Source organism: Macrotis lagotis, chromosome 4 (assembly GCF_037893015.1).
Source record: "Macrotis lagotis isolate mMagLag1 chromosome 4, bilby.v1.9.chrom.fasta, whole genome shotgun sequence".
Classification (NCBI taxonomy): Eukaryota; Metazoa; Chordata; class Mammalia; order Peramelemorphia; family Peramelidae; genus Macrotis; species Macrotis lagotis.
This window is the reverse complement of record NC_133661.1, coordinates 105,251,598-105,275,386: the sequence shown is the minus strand read 5'-3', so window position 1 is coordinate 105,275,386 and position 23,789 is coordinate 105,251,598. Positions and strand designations below refer to the sequence as shown.

Sequence of the window (23,789 nt, the reverse complement as noted above, 5' to 3'; positions counted from 1 at the left end):
GAGGCCTCAGTGCAGTGGAGGTGTGCACTCAGAGTTTCTCAGACCCAAGGAGCCCCGCAATGGTGTTCGCAGGTATCCTGCACCAGACCTCTCCCCGCAGCCCCTTCCCCCAAGCTTCAGGGGGACAGCACCAACACCAGCACCTCTGCTTCCCCGGGGACCCAAGCCCCTTTTGTCCAGCCCCACCGCTGATCCAGCAGGTCCAGCTTTCAGGCCCTCAGACTCCCAGTTCCAATTCAGCTGTTAATCTGGCTGATCCTCCCTCTGAGCCCAGACTTACTGGCCGGTACTCAGCCAAGGCTGCTGTGGGAGACAAATCCTGAGATAGATGTTCTTTCTCCTGGTTTTTCTTTCTGGGTTTTGTGGTTCAGATTTCTTTTAAGAGGTTTGTTTCATGTGATAGATGGGGAAAATTTCAGGAGACTTTAGAACTGTGCCTGTCTTCTCTCCGCCATCTTGGCTAAGGATAAATCATTTTAGAGAAGGTAAAGAATACTTCAACTGTGAGGATCAAAGAACACTTTCCAAAGAGCATATAGTATCTGAACTAATCCTTGACCTTGAAGAATAGAATTCAGAAAAGCAAAGGTGAGAAGGGGTTGTACAAATTCACAGAAGCAAGAGACTGCCTGCAGAGTCCTGGGAACAGCTGCTCCTTTTTAATTAAGGATATATAGTGTCTTCTTCACCATCCCACTTCCAGTATCCTCTGCCATCTCTCCTCCTATTTCAAAAATGCTTAACCTTAGCCAGGCTTTCTTTTTTATTTCTATTTTTTTTTTATCAATTTAAAGGGTCATGAATTTAGAATCAGAAGGGACAACAGAAGCTAGTTTATCCAACTTCTTCATTTTACAGATAACTAAACTTGCCCAGGATCACACAATGTCATAAATGAAATTTGAAAGCCTGTTCTCTGACTTCAGAGCCAGCTGGAATAAATTCTATAATAAATAAATATAAATCTTAGTATAAATATTCTCCAAATATGGTCAAAATCAGTTCAAGGAACTGTTTAAAGCTCTCAGGTTTAGATACAAAAGCAAAAATGGAAGTCCCTGCCCTTGAGGAGTTTACATTCTATTGTGGGAGATAAAATGTACATTTATATGCACATGCTAGATACAAAATGAGTACAAGATGAGAAAGGTACTAAAAGGGGAATCAAGAATTTGTAGCAGATGATTTTTGAGATAAATTTTTAAAGAAACTAGGAGATTCTAAGAGATGTAGACAGAGTACACAATAGAGGTATAAGATAGTTCATGTAAAGTCACAGAGATAGGAGAGTTTTATGTACAAGCAACAAGAGGAAGACAAGTTTGATCTGAAAAGAATGTGGAGAATAATGTATATTAAGTCCAGAAGCTTCCAATATTATTTATCTTCTGCATTTGGAAGGACATTTTGGGTTGCATTCTTTCTTTCTTAAGGGAGTCAGTATTTTAGAATTTAAATGCCTTCCTGGAGGGTATGTATTATAGACATTTATGTTTTCATCAGTCAAATGAAAAGAACATTGTGCTTTTCCAAATGTACAGTCTAGAGATATATAAAAGCCATGACCTACATGATACCCTCAAAAAGTTCTAGAATGCTTTCATCATTCTCTACAGCTGACATTGGAATGTGCTCTATAAGGCCTCCCAACATAGGTCTATCATCAAAGCCTCTCCCTCTTTAGAAAGTAGATTTATATATAACATTTCTTTAGGACTAATTACTTAGAATTCTTTTAACATTCAAATTGTAATAGGTTTTCAGTTTAATGTAATTTTGAACAAAACTCCATCATATGCATATATTTATCCATATTAACTGACATTGGACCAACTTCTATTTGTGTCCATTAATTCTAATGATTTTACAGTTAATGTGGTTTACATAATTTTTTGAAACTAACACATGAGCTGAATCCTATTTTACTAATATGACCAAGTCTTTAACATGATGATAATATGAATATATTAAATATCACTTTATATGGACTTGATTCATTCAATGATACATAGTAATAGTAGTACATTCATATAGGACCTAAGGATAAAAAGTGATTTATATTCTAATGTATATTCAATTCATTTTATGAAGGAAGAAGAGACAAAGGAAAAGGGGGAAAAAGGGAAGGAGGGTTGGATATAGGAGGGCAAACATACTGAAGGTGGTGGTATTCAGAAACAAAACACTGGGGAAATATGGATAAAGGGGGAAATACAAACTATTAAAAATAAAAATAACTATCTAATTTGATCTTGCAATAGCCTTATATAGTATAGATTTGATTAGCCCCATTTTATAGCAGAAGAAAGCAAGAACTAGACTTCAGGGAGTAAAGTGCTGTAAGAATCACGGAGCTGGTAAATGATGAGTCAGGGTCTTGAACCCACAGCTTCTGATTCCAAATCCAAGGTGCTTTATATTATACAATATTGCTTCTCTATTAGAGAAATCTAAATATGCAGTGAACATCTGTGAAATATTCCTTTCAATTTCTAGCTCTGTCCATCATCCTTCCTCTTTTATTTCTTTTTTTTTTTAAGGTTTTTTTTGCAAGGCAATGGGGTTAAGTGGCTTGCCCGAGGCCACACAGCTAGGTAATTATTAAGTGTCTGAGACTGGATTTGAACCCAGGTACTCCTGACTTCAAGGCCGGTGCTTTATCCACTGCGCCACCTAGCTGCCCCCTTTTATTTCTTTCTCTTTGTTTTTACTCCCTCTTCACCTTCTAAATGATTCTGTTCATAATTTTGAATTTCTGGGCTATTTCATCCATTTGTGTCATAAACTTATGGTACTTTAAACATATTCTTATGGCAATTCTAAAAAACATCTGGACAAGATTTTTTTCAAATGAGTTTTATTTAGGGTTTAAATCTTTTCCAGTAAATTAGCCTCTTCAGGAAGAGGTTCATAGCATCAACAAAATATTTTATGATATTAATGTTGAAGGCTTCTTTTTTAAAAAAATCTTCAATTAAAAGACTATAACAACGGTTTTTTTCCTAAAAACAAAATTGAATGATCGTCATGCTAGGTTCTTCAGACATGACAGAGTTATAAGGGGGATCCAATCCAGAATTTAGCCCATTTAAATTATCAACTGGAAATGGTTATGTTTGGGATCATTTGTTTGAGATAAGATCTGTAGAATCTCACAATCATTTCCTCTCTTTCAGACTCTGAAAGCAGCTCCATCTCCAACTCTGACCCTTTACCCAAAGCAAGGGCAACAATTATTTGTTAGAATGTTTCCAGAGACAATGAATGCTACTGTAGATCAGAAGTAGGAATGTCAAACATCTATTTACAAATGGGTCTTTGAAGACATATTCACAACATTATTGAATTTTAGAGTTTGAAGAACTTTCAATCATCTAGCCTAACTCCATTATATAGATGGATAAAGTAAAGACTTTGAGAGGAAAATATATTAAAGTCCAATGACTAGTCAGCAGACGACCTAGAACTCAATTCTTCCAGTTCAGCTTCCTCAGAAGGCAGTGTAATATTTTGGAAAGGATATTACAACAAGATATGTGAACTTGATAAATTAATGATTTAATTGATTTAGGTATTCCTGCATACCTCCTCTATTCCTTCTAATCCTGTGGGCTTATATACATGTTTCCCCATAAATATTTCGCAGAAAATCTTACTTGGTGTGCCAGGGGGATTTCTCTTTTTCTTATAGTATATTAGAGATAACCAGTGTACCAACGGACCTATCACGTCTCTCATTCTCACTTAACAAATAATTCATATCTTTTTCTGGTCTCTCATATCTCATTTGCAAATCATTGCAAATCATTGATACAGTTTTAATACCCACCATTCATATTTCCATTACCCTTTAAGACTACTGAAATTATGGTATCCAATAATTCAGAGACACCTAGTACAATGAGAGAATATTAGATAAGTGTTATTAAAAAAGGTTTATATAACATGCAGTTTGAAATCATTAAAAGCACTTCATGGTGTTCCAAGCACAATACTACCTAATCTCTTCCTTCTACTCAGTTGTAAACTGATCTCATCCTTGCATTGTACTTGTCCAAAATATGCATATTGATGTACATTTTTCTTTTTAAAAATAATTGAACAATTGCCTCAGTCACTCATGGTTTGAATTTTCCAGGATACTAATTTAATGCTTTTCTCCCAACTGCATTTTCATTGATCATCCCACTTTGCTGGAATGTTCTCCTTCCTCATCTCTGCCTCCTGACTTCCCTGTATTTTTCAAGTCTCACCTAAAATCCCACTTTTTGCAAGAAGCTTTTTTCTATGCCCCTTAATAATGGTGTCTTCATTCTGAGATTTTTCCAATTTACTATAAATATTTTGTCTGTACAAGGTTGTTTGCATGTTGTTTCCCCCATTAAAATGTCAGCATCTGAGGGCAGTGACTACTTTCTGTCTTAATTGACTGGATAACTGAACTGTTCCAGTCTTGTTCAACTTAAACATGGCTTTCTCAAGAAATGTTTAAAAATAAAGTTTCCCAATAAATGCAAAAAAATTAGCAATATCTCTCCTTGCTCTAGAATGTAAAGACTAATACTCTACTTATGACATGACCCATTAAAATTGTTTTTATAAATTTTATTCATGTCTCCCAGGACAACTTCCCATTTTACTGTCCTTGATTGGAAAAAATTGTTACATAAGTCCATTTTGTTTTCCATAACTACTCCCAGATTGTTCACCATGAAAAATGTTTTGCAGTTACCAGTTGGCACTAACAGAATCTGTGCTTTTTCCTAGAGAAAGAAACAGAATCCATGTTTTTTTCCTTTAGAAACAATCTAAACTACTTAAAATACCTCCTTCTCTGGAAGTTGGGATTTATAGTGTGTTAGGAAAGATAATTAGAACACAGACTATGCTTGCTATATATTTTACTCTAAGTTGAATCAGCAATTTTCCATTTCTGTTACAGTAAAACTTGAGGAATATGGGGCTATGTTAAATAATGTCAGAGACCTTAGAGGAGGATTCATTAGACTATCCATGTGTAAAAGACTTGAAAAATATTTAGTTTTATGAAATCTTTGGAGAATTGGTAGTAGAGAGTAATAATTATTAAATTTAATTAGAATTTAGTTATAGATCCTTTTACAAACTGTAGGATTGTCATCAATACCAGTAATTGTTTTATCTTTGTGAAAACTAAGAATGAACAAGTTCATGGTATCAAATCATATCGCTTCTTAGGCTTAGCTATATATGTGAACAGTTCAAAGGTCTAAATATTTATTTTCTATGATACTAACCTCTTTTCTAAAAAAGAAACTATTTCAGAAAAATTTGCTATTGAAAAATAGAGCCAAAACTGTCTTTATCTTTAAGATCTTATTTTTATTTTGAACTTAAATACAGATGAAATAGGCATTTCCATATAGTAAAACAGGAAGAAAAAAATTTTATATGAGACTGCAGATCTCCATTATGTACAGCTTACTTTTTTATAAAGTAAATAAGAGGGGATGTGAGGATATTGGACCAATAAGGAACTGTTGTTGGAGTTGTGAACTGATCCAACTATTCTGGAGAGCAATTTGGAACCATACCCAAAGGGCTAAAATTGCGTACCCTTTGATCAAGCAATATCAATACTTGGTCTGTAACTCAAAGAAATCAAAAAAGGGATGGGGGGGGGGAGGATTTACTATTTGTAGCACCTTTTTTGTGGTGGCAAAGAAATGGAAACTGTCTGAATGGCCATCAATTGAGGAATGAACAAGTTGTGATATATAATTGTAATGGAATAATGTTGTGCTATAAGAAACAATGAGCAGGGGAAAGCTAGGTTGCACAGTGGATAGAGCACTGGCCCTGGAGTCAGGAGGACCTGAGTGTAAATTTCACCTCAAATATTTAATAATTATATGTCTGTGTGACCTTTGGCAAGTCTTTGCCTTGCAAAAAAAAAAAAGAATGAGCAGGATGATTTCAGAAAAACTTGGAAAGACATACATGAATTGATTCAAAATGAAATGAGTAGAACCAGGAAAACATTGTAAACAGTAAAAGCAATATTTGAATGACTTAGCTATTCTCAGCAATATAGTTATCCAGGACAATCTTGAAGGATTCAGGATGAGAAATGCTATCCACCTCCAGAAGAAGGATAGGAGTCTGAGTACAGACCAAAGCATACTATTTTTCACTTAATTTTTTTTGGTTAATTTTCTTCTACAAAATGACTAATATAAAAATACGTTTTACAGAATTCTACATGTATAACCCATGTCAGATTGCTTCCTCAGTCTCTGGGAAGGAAGGAGAGGAGGGATAAAGAAAGAAAATTTGGAACTCAAAAGTTTTTTATTTTTATTTTTTAACTCAAAATTTTAAAAAATGTTAAAATTGTTTTTATATATAATTGGAGGAAATTATTTTAAAAGTATAATAAAAATTCAAACTATAGCTTTCAAAGCTATCCTACTTGTCTGCCATCTACTCTGTTATATATTTTTTATTATTTTTTATTTTTTATTTATTTAAGGCAATGGGGTTTGAGTGACTTGCTCAAGGTCACACAGCTTACCCAAGGTCACACAGCTAGGCAACTATTAAGTATCTGAGGTCGAGTTTGAACTCGAATCCTCCTGACTCCAGGGCCAGCTGGTGCTCTATTCACTCTACCACCTAGCTGCCTCACTGTTATACTTTTAAATGATGCTTCAGTGACTTTTCTTTTTTGTTATTGTTGTTTTTACCCTTTTCCTCTTCATACTTTTCTTCTCTGTAAGTCAAAAAGAAAATAAAAACAAAGACTTTGTAACAAATATTCATGGTAAAAAACAAACAAGTTCTTATATGCACTGGAATTGGAATTGTTTTATAAAGCCACTCACTAAAAAGTGGTTTTGAATTTTTTATTTGAATTTATTCAAAGTAGCTAGAAAACTTACTGGGAGAACTATTACTAGGAAACTACTTTAGAAATAAAGACTTTCTCAAAGATGATTGATTTAGCCACTGGGATTTTAATCTGAATTCTATAAGATTCATTAACTGTTTCCTACCTCCTGCATCACACAATGTCTCTTTAATATTGAGGTGAGATTATCTGATGCAAGGTGGGGGGTGGGGGGACTGGGGAGGAAATCTTCATTTATGAGGTACATTATATTTATTTTCATATCAGTGTTGGACAACGATGAGATTCCCTTCTCTAGCACATACTTCAATACAAAATCTTTTATGGAAAAGAGCCCCTAGTAGAGGAAAACTGCTAAAATCCAACAGGATAACTCATAATTCTTCTTGATATGTAGCTATTAAATAGATAAATAGATAGATACACATATGTGGGTGTATATATACATATATATATATATATATATAAATATTTGAAATTTTGTGGTGCTATTCAGTAGTATAGAAAATTCCCAACAAATTATCAAAAATTAATAGAGAAGACTAAACTTTCTAAGAAGTTACTGTACATGGATGGGTTTTTTTCCTCTCTCTTTTCCCCACCTCCCACATACACACTCATAAACACCCAAAGAGAGAGAGACATACACATACATAGCTATTTCTAAAAGCAAATTCTAGATGGACACAACTGAAAGCTGAAAGTAGACATCCCCTGACACATAACCAGCTCAAAATAGCTCACTTGAAAAAGGGCCCTTGAGTAGCCCTTTATATGTGTCAACTACACATCCCAGATTTTCTTATACAGTTCCAATCCAAATATGCTGTTGTATTATCTTTATATTCTAGCATCCTAGCAATTCTAATACTTTAGCTTATATGGTATTCATCCATGTAAAAACTGGAACTTCTAGAGTGATGGAGAAGCACAGTCTGCAATAGATAAAAACCTAAGTGGCTGCCCCCCAAAAAACTTTTGAAGGGGCTTATTGATCTTGGATATTTTCTTCTACATTTGACTTGGATTATGTGTTGTCTTGTTCAATTCTTTAGATTGAGAACTAAGCATAAAGTTTTCTCAACTTGTGATCAGAAGTCATAGACTGAAAACTGATTCTACTACTTATGTAATCTTTTTATTCAATTTTATTTCAGTTTCAAATTGTCTCCATCCTTCTGTCTCTCTCCTCACCTGTTGAGAAGGCAAGTAAAACACAACTCAATACAAATAGGTATAGTCATGCAAACAAATTCTTACAATAGTTATGTCCACAAAAAAATTTAATAAAGGAAAATATGCTTCAGTTTGTATTCCAAATCTATCAGTTCTCAATCTGTGAATGGAGAGCATGTTTCATTATTAATTCTTTGGAACTATGATTGGTGATTATATTGTTTAGCATTACTGAATCTTTCAAAATTTGTTTTCTTTACAATATTTTTATTATTGTATAAATTGTTTTGGTTCTGTCACTTCATTTTATAACAGCTCATCCAAATCTTTCCCAGTTTTTCTGAAACTACCATCTTCATAATTTTTTACAGCACAGTAGTATTTCATTACATTCATATGCCATAATTTGTTCAGTCATTCCTCAATTGATGAACATTCCCTCAGTTTCCAGTTTTTTGCCACTACAAAAGAGGGTGCTGTAAATATTTTTGTACATTTCATTCCTTTTCCTCTGCCTTTGATCTCTTTGGGGTATACACTTAGTTTAGCTATATAGTCTTAGGCAAGTCATTTAACCTCGTAAAACTCTGTGTCTCATCTATAATATGGGAATAAGAAGAGCATAAGTCAGAGGACTGGGTTTGAATCTTTGGGGAGAGGGGGAAGAAACTTTAATAAGTCATGGTTTCTTCTATAAAATGGGAGCAAAATGACCCTTCCAACTATATTCTTGTGGTTCTATTACCCTAACTACATATCTTACAAGATTAGAGAGTAGATCAAATGAAATAATTCTTTTAGAGTACATTGTGAACAACAAAGCACTATATAAAAATGTTTTTATTATTAAGGATAACAAGTTAATATCTTGCTTCCTCCCTAGAATTTCCCTTGATCAGTCTCCTCCCACCACTACCCAAATTCCTTTCTCCATTGTAAAATGGTAGGGACTCTACTGTCAATCCCAGACCTGTACAGGGAAGCCATCTATAACAGGAACATCCCAGTGTATAATTAGCAAGGAAATGCTGAGGAGTAGCACATGGCCTAATGAACACAGCTCCTGCTTAACCTATAAAGTCTCTGAGAAATGTAGTCTGATGGACTTCCTAGCATAGCTGGGTGTTTACTAAGAGCCAGGTCAGTGCAGAGTGGCTGTTTTGTTCTAGAGGTAGAAAGAGAATATATAGGGCCTGTTATGGGCCAAGCTCTGTGCTAGGCATTTACCAGTATGATCTCATTTGATCCTCAAGAAAACTCTGGGGGTAGCTAGGTGGCACAGTGGATAGAGCACCAGCCCTGGAGTCAGGAGTACCTGAGTTCAAATCTGGCCTCAGACATTTAATAATTACCTAGCTGTGTGGCCTTGGGCAAGCCACTTAACCCCATTGCCTTGCAAAAGAAGAAAAATTTTAAAAAAAGACAACTCTGTGAGGTGGGTGCTATTCTTATCCACATTTTAGAGTTGAAGAAACTGAGGAAACAGAGGTTAAATGACTTTTTCCCAGATCGCACAGTAAATATTTCTGGGTTTGGATTTGAGCTCAGGACTTCCTGACTTTAGGCCCAAAGCTCTATCCACTGCACCACCTGGATGACAAAGCTGTACCAGTTGCTGGTCTTCCACCACTGCTGCCTTTACTACCACCTCCTGAGGACACTACTGTTAAACATAGAGGCTGCCTGCTAGAGCAAGGGTGCAGCAAATGCAGGGTCCTTTTGTCCAAGTCAACATAGCTGCTCTGCAGAAGAAATCCCTACTCTTACTGGCTTAAAAATTCATCACAGTCCATAACCATGTTCCATAGGGAGGAGTTGGGAAAGGCGCTGCTTCACTGCCATGATAAACCAGTAGCAAGGTATCTTACAATATGGGGGCCTCTTCATCTTGGCATTTAAAGTCAATCAATAGAGCATTTCAGTTAACAAGCATTTGCTATTGTTCAGTCCTGTCTAACACTTCATGAACCCATTTCCTTCTCCAGCTCATTTGACAGATGAAACTGAGGCAAACAGGGTCAAGTGACTTGCCCAAGATCACACAGCTACTAAGTGACTGAGACGAGATTTGAACTCAGGAAGAGGTGCTTTCCTTATTCCAAGCCCAGTGTTCCATTCACTTTACTGCTCTGTGCTAGGAATACAAATACAGACAAAAAGTAAGACAGTTCATGGTCTTAAGGGAGAAGATCACACATTAGGGGGTTCAAATCCAGCCTTTGCATCTGGCCCGCTTCGAAAAAAGCTTAGATTCAAGATATGTTTTTGCGTTTTCATTAATTCCCCTTAGTTATGCTCCTTGGCCCTTGTCACTCAACAAGAGTTCTCAGAGTTTTCTCTAAGTCTTCTCCATGTTGAACATCCTCATTATTCCTCATATAGCATGATTTGAAGGTCATACACCATTTTGGTTGCTTTAAAATATGACTTAGATGTCTCTTTATATGCAATTTAAGATTGCACTAAATGTCTAGGCTTTCATATCACACTGTTGAGTCGCATTGAGTTGGTTGTCCACTAAGAACCAGATCTTTTTCATTTAAAAAAAATTAATGATATGATTTATTTTTACAATATAAACATTTCCTGATTACCTTTACTCTCTGAATCTCTTACAACAAAGTAGAACAATTAAGCAAAACTAACGTCATGATTGCCTCATTTGTACCCAGTTCACATTTCTTTGATTTAAAAGTATCTCATTTAAAGAAAGGGAGAGGGACGGCTAGGTGGTGCAGTGGACAGAGCACCAGCCCTGGAGTCAGGAGTACCTGAGTTCAAATCTGGCCTCAGACACTTAATAATTACCTAGCTGTGTGGCCTTGGGCAAACCACTTAATCTCATTTACCTTGCAAAAAATCCTTTAAAAAAAGGGAGAAAAGAAAACCATTTCTTATAATAAACAAGCATTTCATTGGGCATAAGCAAATATACACCTATATACATACTCACATCCCTTTTAATCTGCCCACAATTTTCATTTTCCAAGGAATTTTCTGAATCATTTGAAAATCCTGGAATTATGTTTTCTTCTAGTGTGCTGGCAAATTGTCTCTGGAATGAAGTGAACCTGTTAATTAAAGCCTAGTTTTAACTTATCAAGAAAGCAAAAAGTATCACTGTGGATCATAATAATAGAGATATGGTTTTGTTCAGATTATGTAGTCTTTTAAAATCTAAATAATATCCTAGTTTTCCATTTTATAATCAGTTCTCTTTCACAGTTTTATTTGGCAATTAGTTTATTCTATTATCATGATTTAGCTACTTTTTTCATCAGCTTCCAAATCATAGTTTTCAGTTTAGTGTTTTTGCCTAGGAGACTTTCACAATGATCTGATTTCATTTGAGAAACTACTCTATTTAAGGGAACATCATTATTAAAAAGACAAGATATTTGTCTAAGCTTGTATTCTTTAAGTTAGATTTTATAGTGACTTTAATGTCTTTCATTTCTCTTTTTCTTGATACAGGTGACAGCCTTGAAGCATGAGTTCAGATGCTAATCCAGAAGTGATCACTTCTCCTCCCCCTCCCAGCATGCCTCACAAAGAGAGATATTTTGACCGCATTAATGAAAATGACCCTGAATACATTAGAGAAAGGAATATGTCTCCAGACCTGAGACAAGACTTCAATATGATGGAGCAAAGGAAGAGAGTCACTCAGATTCTGCAAAGTCCTGTGAGTCAAAGAAATTTAAAGAATTTATCATTTGGGTTTTTTTTTTTTATTCCCTGCCTAGGAACTTTGACCTATAGAGTTGGAAAACTCAAAATGCCACCTCAAAAAAAAAAATCAGAATGAGGTTGGACATGGAGGAAGTTCCAGTTGCCCCCAATCCTTTCAGAGAAACAGACAGCTAATTTATATGTTTGGCTTGTAAAGACTTAAGAACAAACTAGCATTCACTAGGAATTACTTCTTCTTGTGAATTTTCTGAGGACTATGCTTCATTAAAGAAATACAAAAGCAACTAGTGAGCTCAAGAACATTGAGCTCAGGCTGGGAAATTACTGAATTGAAGAAAGGCATGACTGACCTAGTAGGAATCAAGATCTTGGTGAGAGATGGTTTATGCAGAGATGTCATCCTTCCTGTAGTCACCTGGATGTTCAGAAATGGGTTAGAGAAAGGCAAGAGATAGGGGAAGGAAAAGATGATTTTGTAATCTAAAACCTGTTTTTATAAAAAAAAAAAAACACTCAGCCTGACTGAACTGATTTTAAAAGCATACTAAGCTATAATATGAATGGTAGATGTTGGACTTAGGCCAAAAATCTTGGGTTCAAGTGCTGCCTCTGACACATACTAAATGTGAGCAGTACATAACTCATGTTTCTATTCGGTGACTTAGTCAATTCCCAAAGATTCAAAATTGCAGAGAAAATGAGACCCTTTATTATTTTCTCTCCCTACTTATGAAATCAGAGGTTCAGCCCTTCTCACTAATAGGTGGCAATCCTGTCTTTGAGACAACATCCGGATTCTCTGAGAATTGTTACTGTTACTCTAACCTTAGAGTAAAATCACAAAGGCTATATGTGTTGGTTGTGGAGGATGAGAGAGAATCTAATTGAACATGATTGGAAAAACCACAGTGATGCTGAGAATGCACATACTTTCTCCACAGGTGATAGAGGGATCATGAAGTCTCAGCCTGTTTTCACTACAGGTTCCAACTCAGCTCAAGTGGCTCTTGGATGAACCATTTTTGTTTGTGACTCTGTTTTTCTGGATAATGATAATATCCCAGAGTATTTACATTTTCAAGTACTATATTATAAAGGTTTGGTCAAATCTGTTAATGCAGCCAGACTGGCTTGTTTTGTGCCCAGTGAACTCAAAGCAGCATTAGTAATGAAATTACTCTGGCCCTGAGGCATCATTTATGTGAATGGTCCTGTAACCCTGTTTGGGAATATTGGATTTCTAACTGATATTAAAATGAGTATACAGGCCTTGAGTTCAAGGCAACTATAATAAAATATTTCTCTTTCTTTGGATGGAATTGCAAAATTTGAATCAAAAGCAGACTGGGTATTCTCCCCCCAAGCAATTCATGCATAAAAGTGACTCTGACTAATAGCCACGAGGCCTGCCTGTTAAGGGAGTAACAAATACTAGGGGATCGTGGTAGTGGAACTTTGGAGAAAAGATGAGTATTTCAGTTTGAATATTAGTTCTTCTAGCCTCTGATAAGAGGGCAGAGCTTAGACAAACATAATTTCCTCATAAAAGAACACAAAAAAGAGAATTCAGGAGTGATCTAATTTTTTTAAAATATTACACCTTTTCTATTTACTAAATTCTACAATGGTGTATTAACTGTGTTGATTGCTATCAACTGAATTAAAGTAGCCCAGATGGCAAGAAGTAAAAAGATGTGTTGTGACAAGAATACAATAAACTGAATTAACCAATCTAGATAGGCAAATAATTGGTAACACTTCAATTTAAAGAAGATAGAATTGAGAATCCTTAGATGAGTCCTTACATATTGAGGTTATTTGTGAAATACACTTAAGAATAGATTATTGATCCCTAGTACATATAAGAAAATAAAATTTGTATAAGGAAATTTATATCTTTGAATCCATCGTTTTGTCCAATAGTTTAGTAGATGCAAAATCAGATAAGCTTTCCCACCTAGTTGCTGGCTTTCTCTTACTAACCTGTGTAGGCTCTGACTTTGACAAGCAAATCATTGAATTTTTAATTTTGTTTTCTTTTTTTGCAAATGGGGCGGAGGAAGCAGGGAATAGAGAGCTGGGTCAGCCTCAGAGTGAAGAAGATGTTCAGGTCCCACCTCTAACAAATAATGACTTTGTAACTCTTGGCAAATCACTTAATCTCTTCATACCCTTCCCAGCTTTCTAGAACTATAAATTGCAGAGAAAGCAGATTTGCACTGGAGGAATTTCTTCATGGAGGAATTCTCTTTGCCAAGGAAATCATAGGTTCATTCTCTTTCCTTTATTTACTCTTTGCAAATTGGCTTAACAACATTGGATATCTTGACACCTAATGGAGATGAATAATAATGATTAATCTTGTGGAGTTTCTCTTTCCAGCTGGTCTGGTAAAATGAATCTTTTTTTACTGGGTATCTAATAAAGAATAAAAGGTGGCTGTATTTTGATACTATCTGAGGGGGAAAAAATGTAGGCAGTGATTTAATTTTTAGAAATAATTTATAGGCATGTAATTCTTCTAAATCTTGACTGTGAGTCTAAAATCCTATGCATGAGAGCTTTGAAAATCTGCTACTTTTTTCAAATTTCTTATTAAGATAAAAATAATAGCAGCTAGTATTTATAAAGCACTTTTAAGTTTGCAGAGTGCTTTACAAATGTTATCTCATTTGATCTTCACAACTCTCTGAAGTAGATGTGTTTATTATTCCCATCTTACAAATGAGGAAACTGAGACAGAGAAAGGTTATCACACAACTATTAAATATTTGAGTCCTGTACTTGAAGATCAAATTTTCTGTTCAACTCTGGTCATTTCAACAGGAAAGTTTGAAAGTTCCCGATTTCATTGAATGTCCATCAAAGTATGTTCAGTTTTGTAGAGTAAATAAATGTAAATAAAAACAAAGTATTTGGGGCAAGAGGGTGCTAGCAGTTGGGAGGAAAACTTCATTCATTTAGAAAGTAGTACTTGATCTATGTCTTAAAGGAATAGAAGGATTCCACGGAGTGAAGTATTCAGGATGGCCCATGGGAGATGGAGTATAGTTGTGAAAAACAGAAAGAAGGGTCAGTTTGGCTAGATCACAGTGCAGGAAGAGGTATTATGTACAAACTGTACGTGAAACTAGAAAAATAGGATAGAGTCAGGTTGTAAAGGGGTTTTAAAAGTGAAATGGAGAAATTTATATTTTATCCTAGAGGCAAAAGGGAAACACTGGAATTTACTGAATTGGGGGAATGATATGGTTAAGATATATGCTTAGAGGAAATCACTTTGGAGGATAGATTAGAGGAGGGACAGACCTGAGGAAGGGAAGAGCACTGTGCTAATCCAGGTAAGAGGTGATGAATGCCTGAAATAAGGTAGTCATTGTGACTTTTTGATACATCACTATGCTTTCAAATCTTCTGGTTAAACTTCTGGCTTTTCCAAACATTTATAAGGTTGGTCTATTTTTGGGGTTTGATTGATTTATTTGGGGCAAGGGAATCTGGAGAAGAGGTAGATGAATTTTTCATCTTCACGGGATTCTTATAAAACAATGATTTTTTTTTGCACACTTAAATATATTATTTACAAGTACTATAAACTCTTACCCATGACTTTTCTTGATTATGGCATATTCTCAATATATCTAATTGAGATTACAAAAGGTCTCCCATTTGGTGAGAATGAAACCATACTCTTCTTAAGATGAAATGCCCATCATAAGGTAAAATTCTAACTGTTCAAGATGATGCCTTCTCCTCCTCCTCCTCTTAAAAGTATTATATTGGGGGGGGGGGGCAGAGCCAGCATGGTAGAGTGGAAGTTGGAATTCCCAGAACCCCTCCAAATACCTTAATTATTACTCTAACCAAATTCTAGAATGGCAGAACCCACAGAAAGACTGAATAAAACAATTTTCTGGCCAACAACTTGGAAAATCCATGGGAAGGGTCTATTCCACCAGGGTTGGAAAGGGCTACAGTGCAGTTAGGGTTGCACTGTGCCAGAGCAAACCAACTCTAGTCTTCCAGGAACAACCCATGGGGCACTTGGTTCCCTGGGAGTGGGGCAGTTTACAGATCTCTCAGCCCAGGGATTGCCAATGACAACTTGGAAGGTCAGAAGGAAAACACTGCCACACCAGAGTGAGTTTGGAGCTTAGGCCAGTTCAGGCCTCAGAAGAACCCCAAGTAAAGCCCTGGACCTGGAACTAGAAGCAGGCCTGCAGAGCCACCCAGCAGCTGCTCCTAGGAGTGCTTATCCCTTGGACAGTAAGGGCATTGGGGGAGATCACAGAGGTCTCTCTGTTATTCTTGGGGCAGAATTCTGTGGCTTTGCCCATACTCAGATCTAGATCAAAGTCTGGGACCCCATACTGTCAGACCCTCCTCACAGCAGCAAGACAGAAGGGAGGACTTGTGGTCATCCACAGACCAGAACACAGGTCAGAGGAGCAATCAGAGGCACTCATAAGACCTTGAAGGAATTGAAGTCCCTGGAGGGATATCCAAAACCCCTTAAAAGTTTGGGAAAGTGCATCTTCCACTCTGGAAGCTGAGCCCCACCTTAACAAAGAGTTAAAATCAAGTCATGAGCTGAGGAAATGAGCAAACAACAGAAGAAAAAAAATCTGAGCATTAGACAAATACTTTGGTCCCACATCAAAATTCACATTCAGAAGATGACAAAGTCAAAGCTTCTATATCCAAATCTTCCAAGAAAAATAGAAATTGGTCTTAGGCTATGGAAGAGCTTAAAAAAAGATTTCAAAATGCAAGTGAGGGAGGTAGAAGAAAAGTTGGGAAGAGAAATGAGAGCGATGCAGGAAAACCATAATTGTCAATAGCTTGGTGATAGAGATCAAAAATAAGACTAACATCTTGAAATCCATTTTAGGTCAAATGGAAAAAAAAACAGTACAAAAGGTCAATGAGGAGAAGAATGCCTTAAAAAGTAGAATTGGCCAGGTGTAAAAAGAGATTTAAAAAAGCTTTCTGAAGAAAATAATTCCTTAAAATGTAGAATGGAGCTACTGGAACCTGATGACTTTGTGAGGAATCAAGAAACAGTAAAGCAAAACCAAAAAGAATGAAAAACTAGAAGAAAAGGTGAAAGATCTCATTGGAAAAACAACTGGCCTGGAAAACAGATCCAGAAGAGATAATTTAAATGTTACTGGGCTATCTGAAAATGATGATCAGAAAAAAAGCCTGGACTTAATTTTTTGAGAAATTCTACAGGAAAATTGCTCTGATATCCTAGAAGCAGAGGGTTAAATAGAAATTGAGGGAGTCCACCAATTGCCTCCTGAAAGAGATCCCAAAATAAAAACTCTCAGGAATATTTACATTTATTCATTTTATAATTATTCAGTATATACATTATATATGTAATCTTACCCATTTGAATTTAAGCTTCTTGAGAAGAAAAATTGTTTCATCCTTTGTATTTTCCCCAACATATGGTGAGTACTTAATAAATGTTTATTGATTGATAGGAAGAACTATGGGTCTTTGTCACCATTTCTTTTCAGGGCCTTGGGTAAGTAATTTTGCTTGTCTCTGTTTTCAGTGGGTAAAATTGCTAGCTTAAACCAGGTTATATTTAGCCCTTCCCTCAGTAATATTCTGTGATCCTAAGTATGAGTGACAGAAACTTAAGTCGTATACCTCTTACCACTTGGAGCTGAGAAATTAGAGGTGTAGCACACTCTTCCCATTCCCTTTGCTATCCAGGATTCTGATTTCAAATCCACTTTTCTTCAGATACTTCCTAACTGTTCCCTGACTACAACATGATACATTATAGTCTTCTTTTTCTTTTAATAGAAGAGTGATTATTTTCATAATGAACTTCATGGTTACCAATCTTCACTGTCAGACAGTCAAAAAAAGTGATACATGCCTCTTATTTTAATTGCAAGGTATAGCAAAAATAAGATTCTTAAATAGAAAACTGCTTTGACAAATTTTAATGAGAAAATGAATTAAGTAACAGAAATTGAACAGCAATCATAAAGCTAATTTTTCTATGAATTGCTTTAAGGCAACAAAGGAAAAGCCTAAGTTCTCTTTGCCTTGTATAAACTCTACATAGTGTCTATGGAAAAACTAGACTGGAATATATGGACTCTCTGTAGACAAATAATGAAGTGCTCATGACAGGGCAGGAATCAGGTGTAATCTCATTCCATTGCTCATAAAGTCTTAGTGAGGTAAAGTCTAAATTCGAAAACTGGTAAAGAACTGGGTGGTCCTTGAATTGGTTTAAAAAAATGAAAGTTTTTCAACAGGCCCCAGCTAAACTTGACTGTCTAAAATGGAAAACAGCTGCTGGACTTGAGAGAAAAAATAAAATAAGTTTCTGGGCCTTCCCTCCACAAGAAGCAGTTTGGGCTGGTTAAAATGAATGTTCAATGTCATTTGTAAAATAGGACAAGAGTGTAGGTGATGATAATTTAAGCATTTCAGTACCCTGAAAATTTTTCAAATCAAAAGTGTCAAATGTTATAAACATCTTAAAGTTAGGTGGAAATTCAAAGTCACATATAATTCTAGTATGTTTATCCATATAACCAAGATCTAAAAATCCTACAATATAAAAAATCTGAATAGTTGGCAAATTCCCCAACTACCTATTTGAATTTTGAGGAAAATTTAAAAAATAAGAGCTCTTTATTATCTTTGAGTGTGATTTTCCCATATAGTCTCTTGGAAAGATACCATGCTAACCTTGAACATGTCACATAAATTGTCACAAGAGACAACTTTTCCAGAAGATATATCATTATGTTTTTCTCCCCTCCACAGATAGTGATAATCTAGTTTCCAAATGGATACATTACTTTATAGAGGAATTTGAATTAATTTGTAATGCTTCTAATCCCCCCTTCAGAGGAGATCTAATAACATAATTGCAAGGTTCCTTGGGCACAGTTAGTCTGTAATCTTCCCCCCCCCCGGCCTAGTTTTCCTCCCCTCCGTAATTACTTATTATAAGGTTATCCATTCAGATATGTTTTTTTAAAATGTCAGCCTCTGTCATATTCTTAAAATGTGTCAGTGTTCTGTTAAGTGACCCTCCATGAATTGAAATTGAATAATATTGATAAATTAATCTTAATTTAGTTTTGTTTAAAATTCACTGAAATAATTCCTATTACTTTTATTTAAATTAAATTCTATTTTGTGTTTTCACATTTTCCATCTCTTGTTACTTCTTCTCCTGAAAGTCCTGTTAGAATTTTTTTTTAAAAACCCAACTCAAAAAGATTATAAAGTCTTTTCATTTTATCAAAAAAAAAAGTCTTTTAAACATCTGAGAATGTGAATATACTGAGTACTAAAGAATAGCCTTAACCTATGTGAAATTCAGACTTTGAAACCCTTTTGTATTTAAATTTCCAGCTTGAAAAGACATCATCCTCTCTCTGGTTTAAAACTTTTATTTTTGACCTGGTAACTTTAGCCATGCTTTTCTGAATTGTTTTCTTGGGATCACTGTATTCATTTCAGCATACTTGGAATGAGCTAAAGTTTTGGGCATTCATTTATGTGACCAGTGTTGAAGAATGTGGTGACTGTTTCCCTACCATCAGCTCAAGGTGAAGACCCCATTCCCCTAATAGATGAGGGATTATGTGGTGAGAAGTTTTCATTAATGGTTTTTAGCTGATGAGGCTCTTTAAAAAAAAAAAGTACTGCTTATATTGTGAACTGAATTGTTTGTTATTCCATCCAGATTAGAGTTGAAATTTCTCGTTATAAGCCTAATATATTCTATCAACTGGGATAACGATGCATAAGGCACAACTCTTGTCACCAACGATCTCATTGTATGGGAGAGTAGTCATACAAAAAAAAAAGCCAACAACACCAGTATAAATAAATGTCCCTTCCCACTGAAACCCAGCTTTTATAGTCACAGTTTGGTAAGGAGGTAACGAGATTCTCATAGATTTTTGACAGTAAAGAGTGCAAGCTTTTGGCAGATTATACTGATACAGAAAGGCTTTTGAATATAGACCAAGCCATAGACTCTATGTCATCCTAAATTCTGGTCTGGCTAGATTTCAAGAGGCTCAGTGCTAGAAAGTTATTCACAAAGACACAAATTTTTTGGCCACAGAGATTTTTGAAAAAGTCTGCAAAGGTGTAAAGAGTTGGTTATCCCCATTGAGGGAGGAAACTCAGATGAAAAAGAAATCACAGAAATCACAGATCCTAAGAATTAGATGAATGGTATAGGCAATGGTAAGTGCTACACAAAGTCGAGACAGAGTGCACTTTGCACTGTAGGTAGAAAAGGTAAAGCTTGGAGCATTTATTATAAGCTTTGACTTGTATGTGAATTGCATTTCAATGAGGCAGAGCTGCGCAAAGCCTCACTCTCATTGAAGATCCGTGGCAGGTCAGGAGTCGGTATGACTGTCAAAGGTCCAGATGTACACTCTGTGAGATGGCTAAGAATTGTAATCACTTCCTAGATGAAGGAGCTTGGTGCTCAGAGGTGAGCATCTTTCTGACTTGAATAATCTTTCTTAATCTCCACAATATTAAGCAGGAGAAATGGGACAGGAAATATAAATAGAGATTCCATATCTTAGAATTCTGAATGCCAGATGAAGGAATTTGAACAAAGAGTTCTACGCATCTCACAATTTACACACTTGATCATTCTGCTAAACCAAAGGCTGTTATATTTATATTTACTGCAATTTGAAGCTTCTTAATCATAATTTTTAACTATATATTGCTATCAGGAATCCAAACTTAAAGCTAGAGCTGATCTTAAAGCTCAGCTAGTCCATCTTCTTCATTTCACATCAGGAAAATGAAGCCCATAGAGGATAAATAACTTGCCCTTGGAAGAGCTGGGATTTGAAGTCAACCTTCTGACTTGAAAATTCAGCATACTTTCTACTGTACCCCACTGCCTGGAGAGACCTTAAAGGGTTTAGTTGCATTGTGTTGGTCTACAGCATAAGCTTTGTTTGCATTAAAACTGTGACGAAACTAATCTATCACCTCTACATTTCAGGAAAATAGCAATTATTTGACCTGTAGATATGTGATTGGAATCTTTTAATCTGATGATCAAATTTCCCACATGCAAAAAACCAAAGAAGTCATTGTGTTATATGTCTCTGGGAACAATATATATATTATTTAAACTAGCTTATTATCCTCTCCATTCCTAAAGTCAAGATCTTCATGCCTTTTTTGCCAGTAGTGGTCACTTCTCCATAATTTAAAGGGTTAGGGGCTCCTTCAGATTGTACTTTTTGGGGTGTTTTCAGGACATAGAAAGCATTATATTAACTGTGTAAGGGAAGCATCCTCCATATTGGTGTTGAATATCCCATTTTGTTTGTGAAGGTAATTGAACCCTTAAATCAGGAATCATATGATATTCATATTTTTGTCCCTCTTTGACAAATAGTTTTATGCACATAATAGGTGTTCAATTAATGTTCATTTAATTAAACCAAAAATTGAAGGCTGCAGACAAGGAAACGTTTGAGTACAGCTCATAGGGAAGCAGAGCTACAAGAATACAACTTGGTCCTAACTATTTGTATGCTTAGAGCAGCAGTTCTCAAACTCTTAATCTTAAGATCCCTTTATGTTCTTAAAAGTTTTTGAGGGCCCACCAGCACCAAAGAGCTTTTGTATACATGGGTTGCTTCTATATTTATCACATTAGAAATTAAAACATCTTAGTATAATTATGAAATAATTTTGACCTCACAGACATCCACTCAGAGTCTCAGACATACCCTGGAATCTCTGCACTGTATTTAGAGAACTTTTCACTTATAGATTAGAAAAGGACTGGATAAGATTTTCTAATGTTAAAAATTGATGAGAAAATTATTGCAATAGACATCTGACAAACTGGCAATGTTTTACATCAATTTCTCTGATTGTATTGTGAACACATACTCACATGCACTAAATTTAAAAAAAAATTGAGCATTTATTTTTTATTGTGAGTTCCAAATTTTCTCCCTCACTCAGGACACTCCCCCACCTATTAAGAAGGCAAAGCATTATGATGTACATTAGACATGTGAAATCATGGAAGTACATATTTCTATATTAACCATGTTGGGGGGAAGCAAGAAAAAGAAAATGAAATAAGTATGTTTCATTCTACCCTCAGAGTTCATTGGTTCTCTTGAAGATGGATAGCATTTTTCATTAGTAATTGTCAAAATAGCTAAATCTTTCACAGTGATCATCATTACAATATTGCCAATACTGTGGACAACGTTCTTCTGATTCTACTCACTTTATTTTGTATTAGTTCATATAAATCTTCCCAGATTTTTCTGAAACCTTCACCTTCATCATTTCTTATGGAACAATAGTATTCCAACACAATCCAATTCCACAACTTGTTCAGCCTTTTCCTAGTTGATGGACATCCTCTCAATTTCCCTTTCTTAAGCACTAGATTTCTAAAATAAAAATTAGGAAAATAGTCTTACATAGGAGAACCAAGATTGTCTGATATGCACATTAAAGGCTTTGACCTAGTTAAACAAATGTGAGAAGATTTTTTGAGTCTTGAGGCACATGCTTTGATTTGTTTCTGGGGAATATGACAAGAGCTATTAAATACTGTATTTTTTATATTTATGTTGTTTTCTTATGCTTTAGAGAATTCAATCAAGGCAGACAGATAAATATGAATTAAAAAAGCATTTAATATGTGAGGCTACTGACAAAAGAGAAAACAATAAGTGAGAGGGCACATAGCAGTTTAATAAAATTAGTTTAGGCAGAAGGTAAAATAAACTTTTAGGCTGATAGAGTGGCCTGAAAGAACTTATAAGGCTGGTAAAAATTTTTCATTGTAGGAAAAATCTGAGTTAACAGAATGATGTTTTTTCTCCTGGGTACACACACTTCGATTTACATAAAGAACACTTCTGAGTATACCTCTTTTCTTTTCTGTCTCTAAAAGTGAAACAAATCTCTGCTATGGGCCTATGGCCAAAATGGAAACATCTGGAACTTGAAGTCAAGGAGAATTAAATTGCATCAGCACCTGGTGGCCCTTGCAAAGTGCTGCTATTGGAAAGTAGCCAGTACCAGCTCATTTTCATAGTTTTTCAGGCTGCTAAAGAACTGCCCTGGAAACCACAAACTAGAAATTCATGATTAACTAGTCATGAAGAAGTAAGAGAATATGGTAGAGTGAAGAGAGAATCAGGAAGAACATCCTTTGAATCCTGTGATTGATATTAGTTATGGGACAGCCTACAATAATTTAACTTTGTTTAATCTCGGTTTCTTAATTTGTAAAATTGGTATGATTCCTTTAGTACCCTCCTCACAGAGTTATTGTGAAACAATAAAAAGAAATCATCTTATAAACTTTAAAACATTGTAGAAATAGCAGCCTGAATGTAAAATACTAAGCCATGTAAAATACTATAAAGGCAAAGAATCAGTCCTGGTTAGGATTATAACTCCCTTATTTAAGGAATGGGTCTTCAGAAGAGCTTATATTCTGTGCTCGTGAAAAGTATTAGTAACTTAATTTCCCTTGATGCCGGAGACTGTTTAAAAGGCCTCATTTACTTTACTGATTTTACTTCATTCTGAAAGGCAAGGCCTCAGTGTTTCTTTTTAGTTTCCATATTTTAAATTTTAAATTTTTAAATTGCTTTAAATTTTTAAATTAAAAATTTATTTAAAAGGGAAAAAATAAAAACCACATCTAGTCAACAGAATTTTATTATTTCAGATATTTTTTAATTATATCAAAGTTACTGGGCCCACTGATGAACCTTCTTTGTTGCAGGCCTTTCGAGAAGACCTGGAATGCCTTATTCAAGAGCAAATGAAAAAGGGTCACAATCCAACTGGACTGCTAGCATTGCAACAGATTGCAGATTATGTCATGGCCAGCTCTTTCTCAGGTTTTGCTTCAACTCCCCTCAGTAAGTTTTATCATCTGTGGTTTCGCTTTGAAAAGATTCTATCATTCTATCATAGCTCTTTTCTATGTCTTTATACTCCAGGT

General features: G+C 35.4%; 1 protein-coding gene across 9 annotated transcripts in view; it reads left to right on the top strand.

The window, feature by feature from the left end:
- ADD3 (adducin 3) overlaps nucleotides 1-23,789 on the top strand; it is a 168,261-nt gene that overhangs the window by 129,537 nt on the left and 14,935 nt on the right. For 6 of the 9 annotated variants that reach the window (XM_074233739.1, XM_074233737.1, XM_074233745.1 and 3 more), the window contains 2 exons: nucleotides 11,540-11,750; nucleotides 23,568-23,706. In XM_074233739.1, the coding sequence (XP_074089840.1) occupies nucleotides 11,556-11,750; nucleotides 23,568-23,706 (334 nt within the window). In that variant the 5' untranslated portion in view covers nucleotides 11,540-11,555. Of the gene's footprint in view, nucleotides 1-8,046; nucleotides 8,095-11,539; nucleotides 11,751-23,567; nucleotides 23,707-23,789 lie in introns of all 9 variants that reach the window. The other 3 variants (XM_074233741.1, XM_074233742.1, XM_074233744.1) reach the window with 1 other exon arrangement.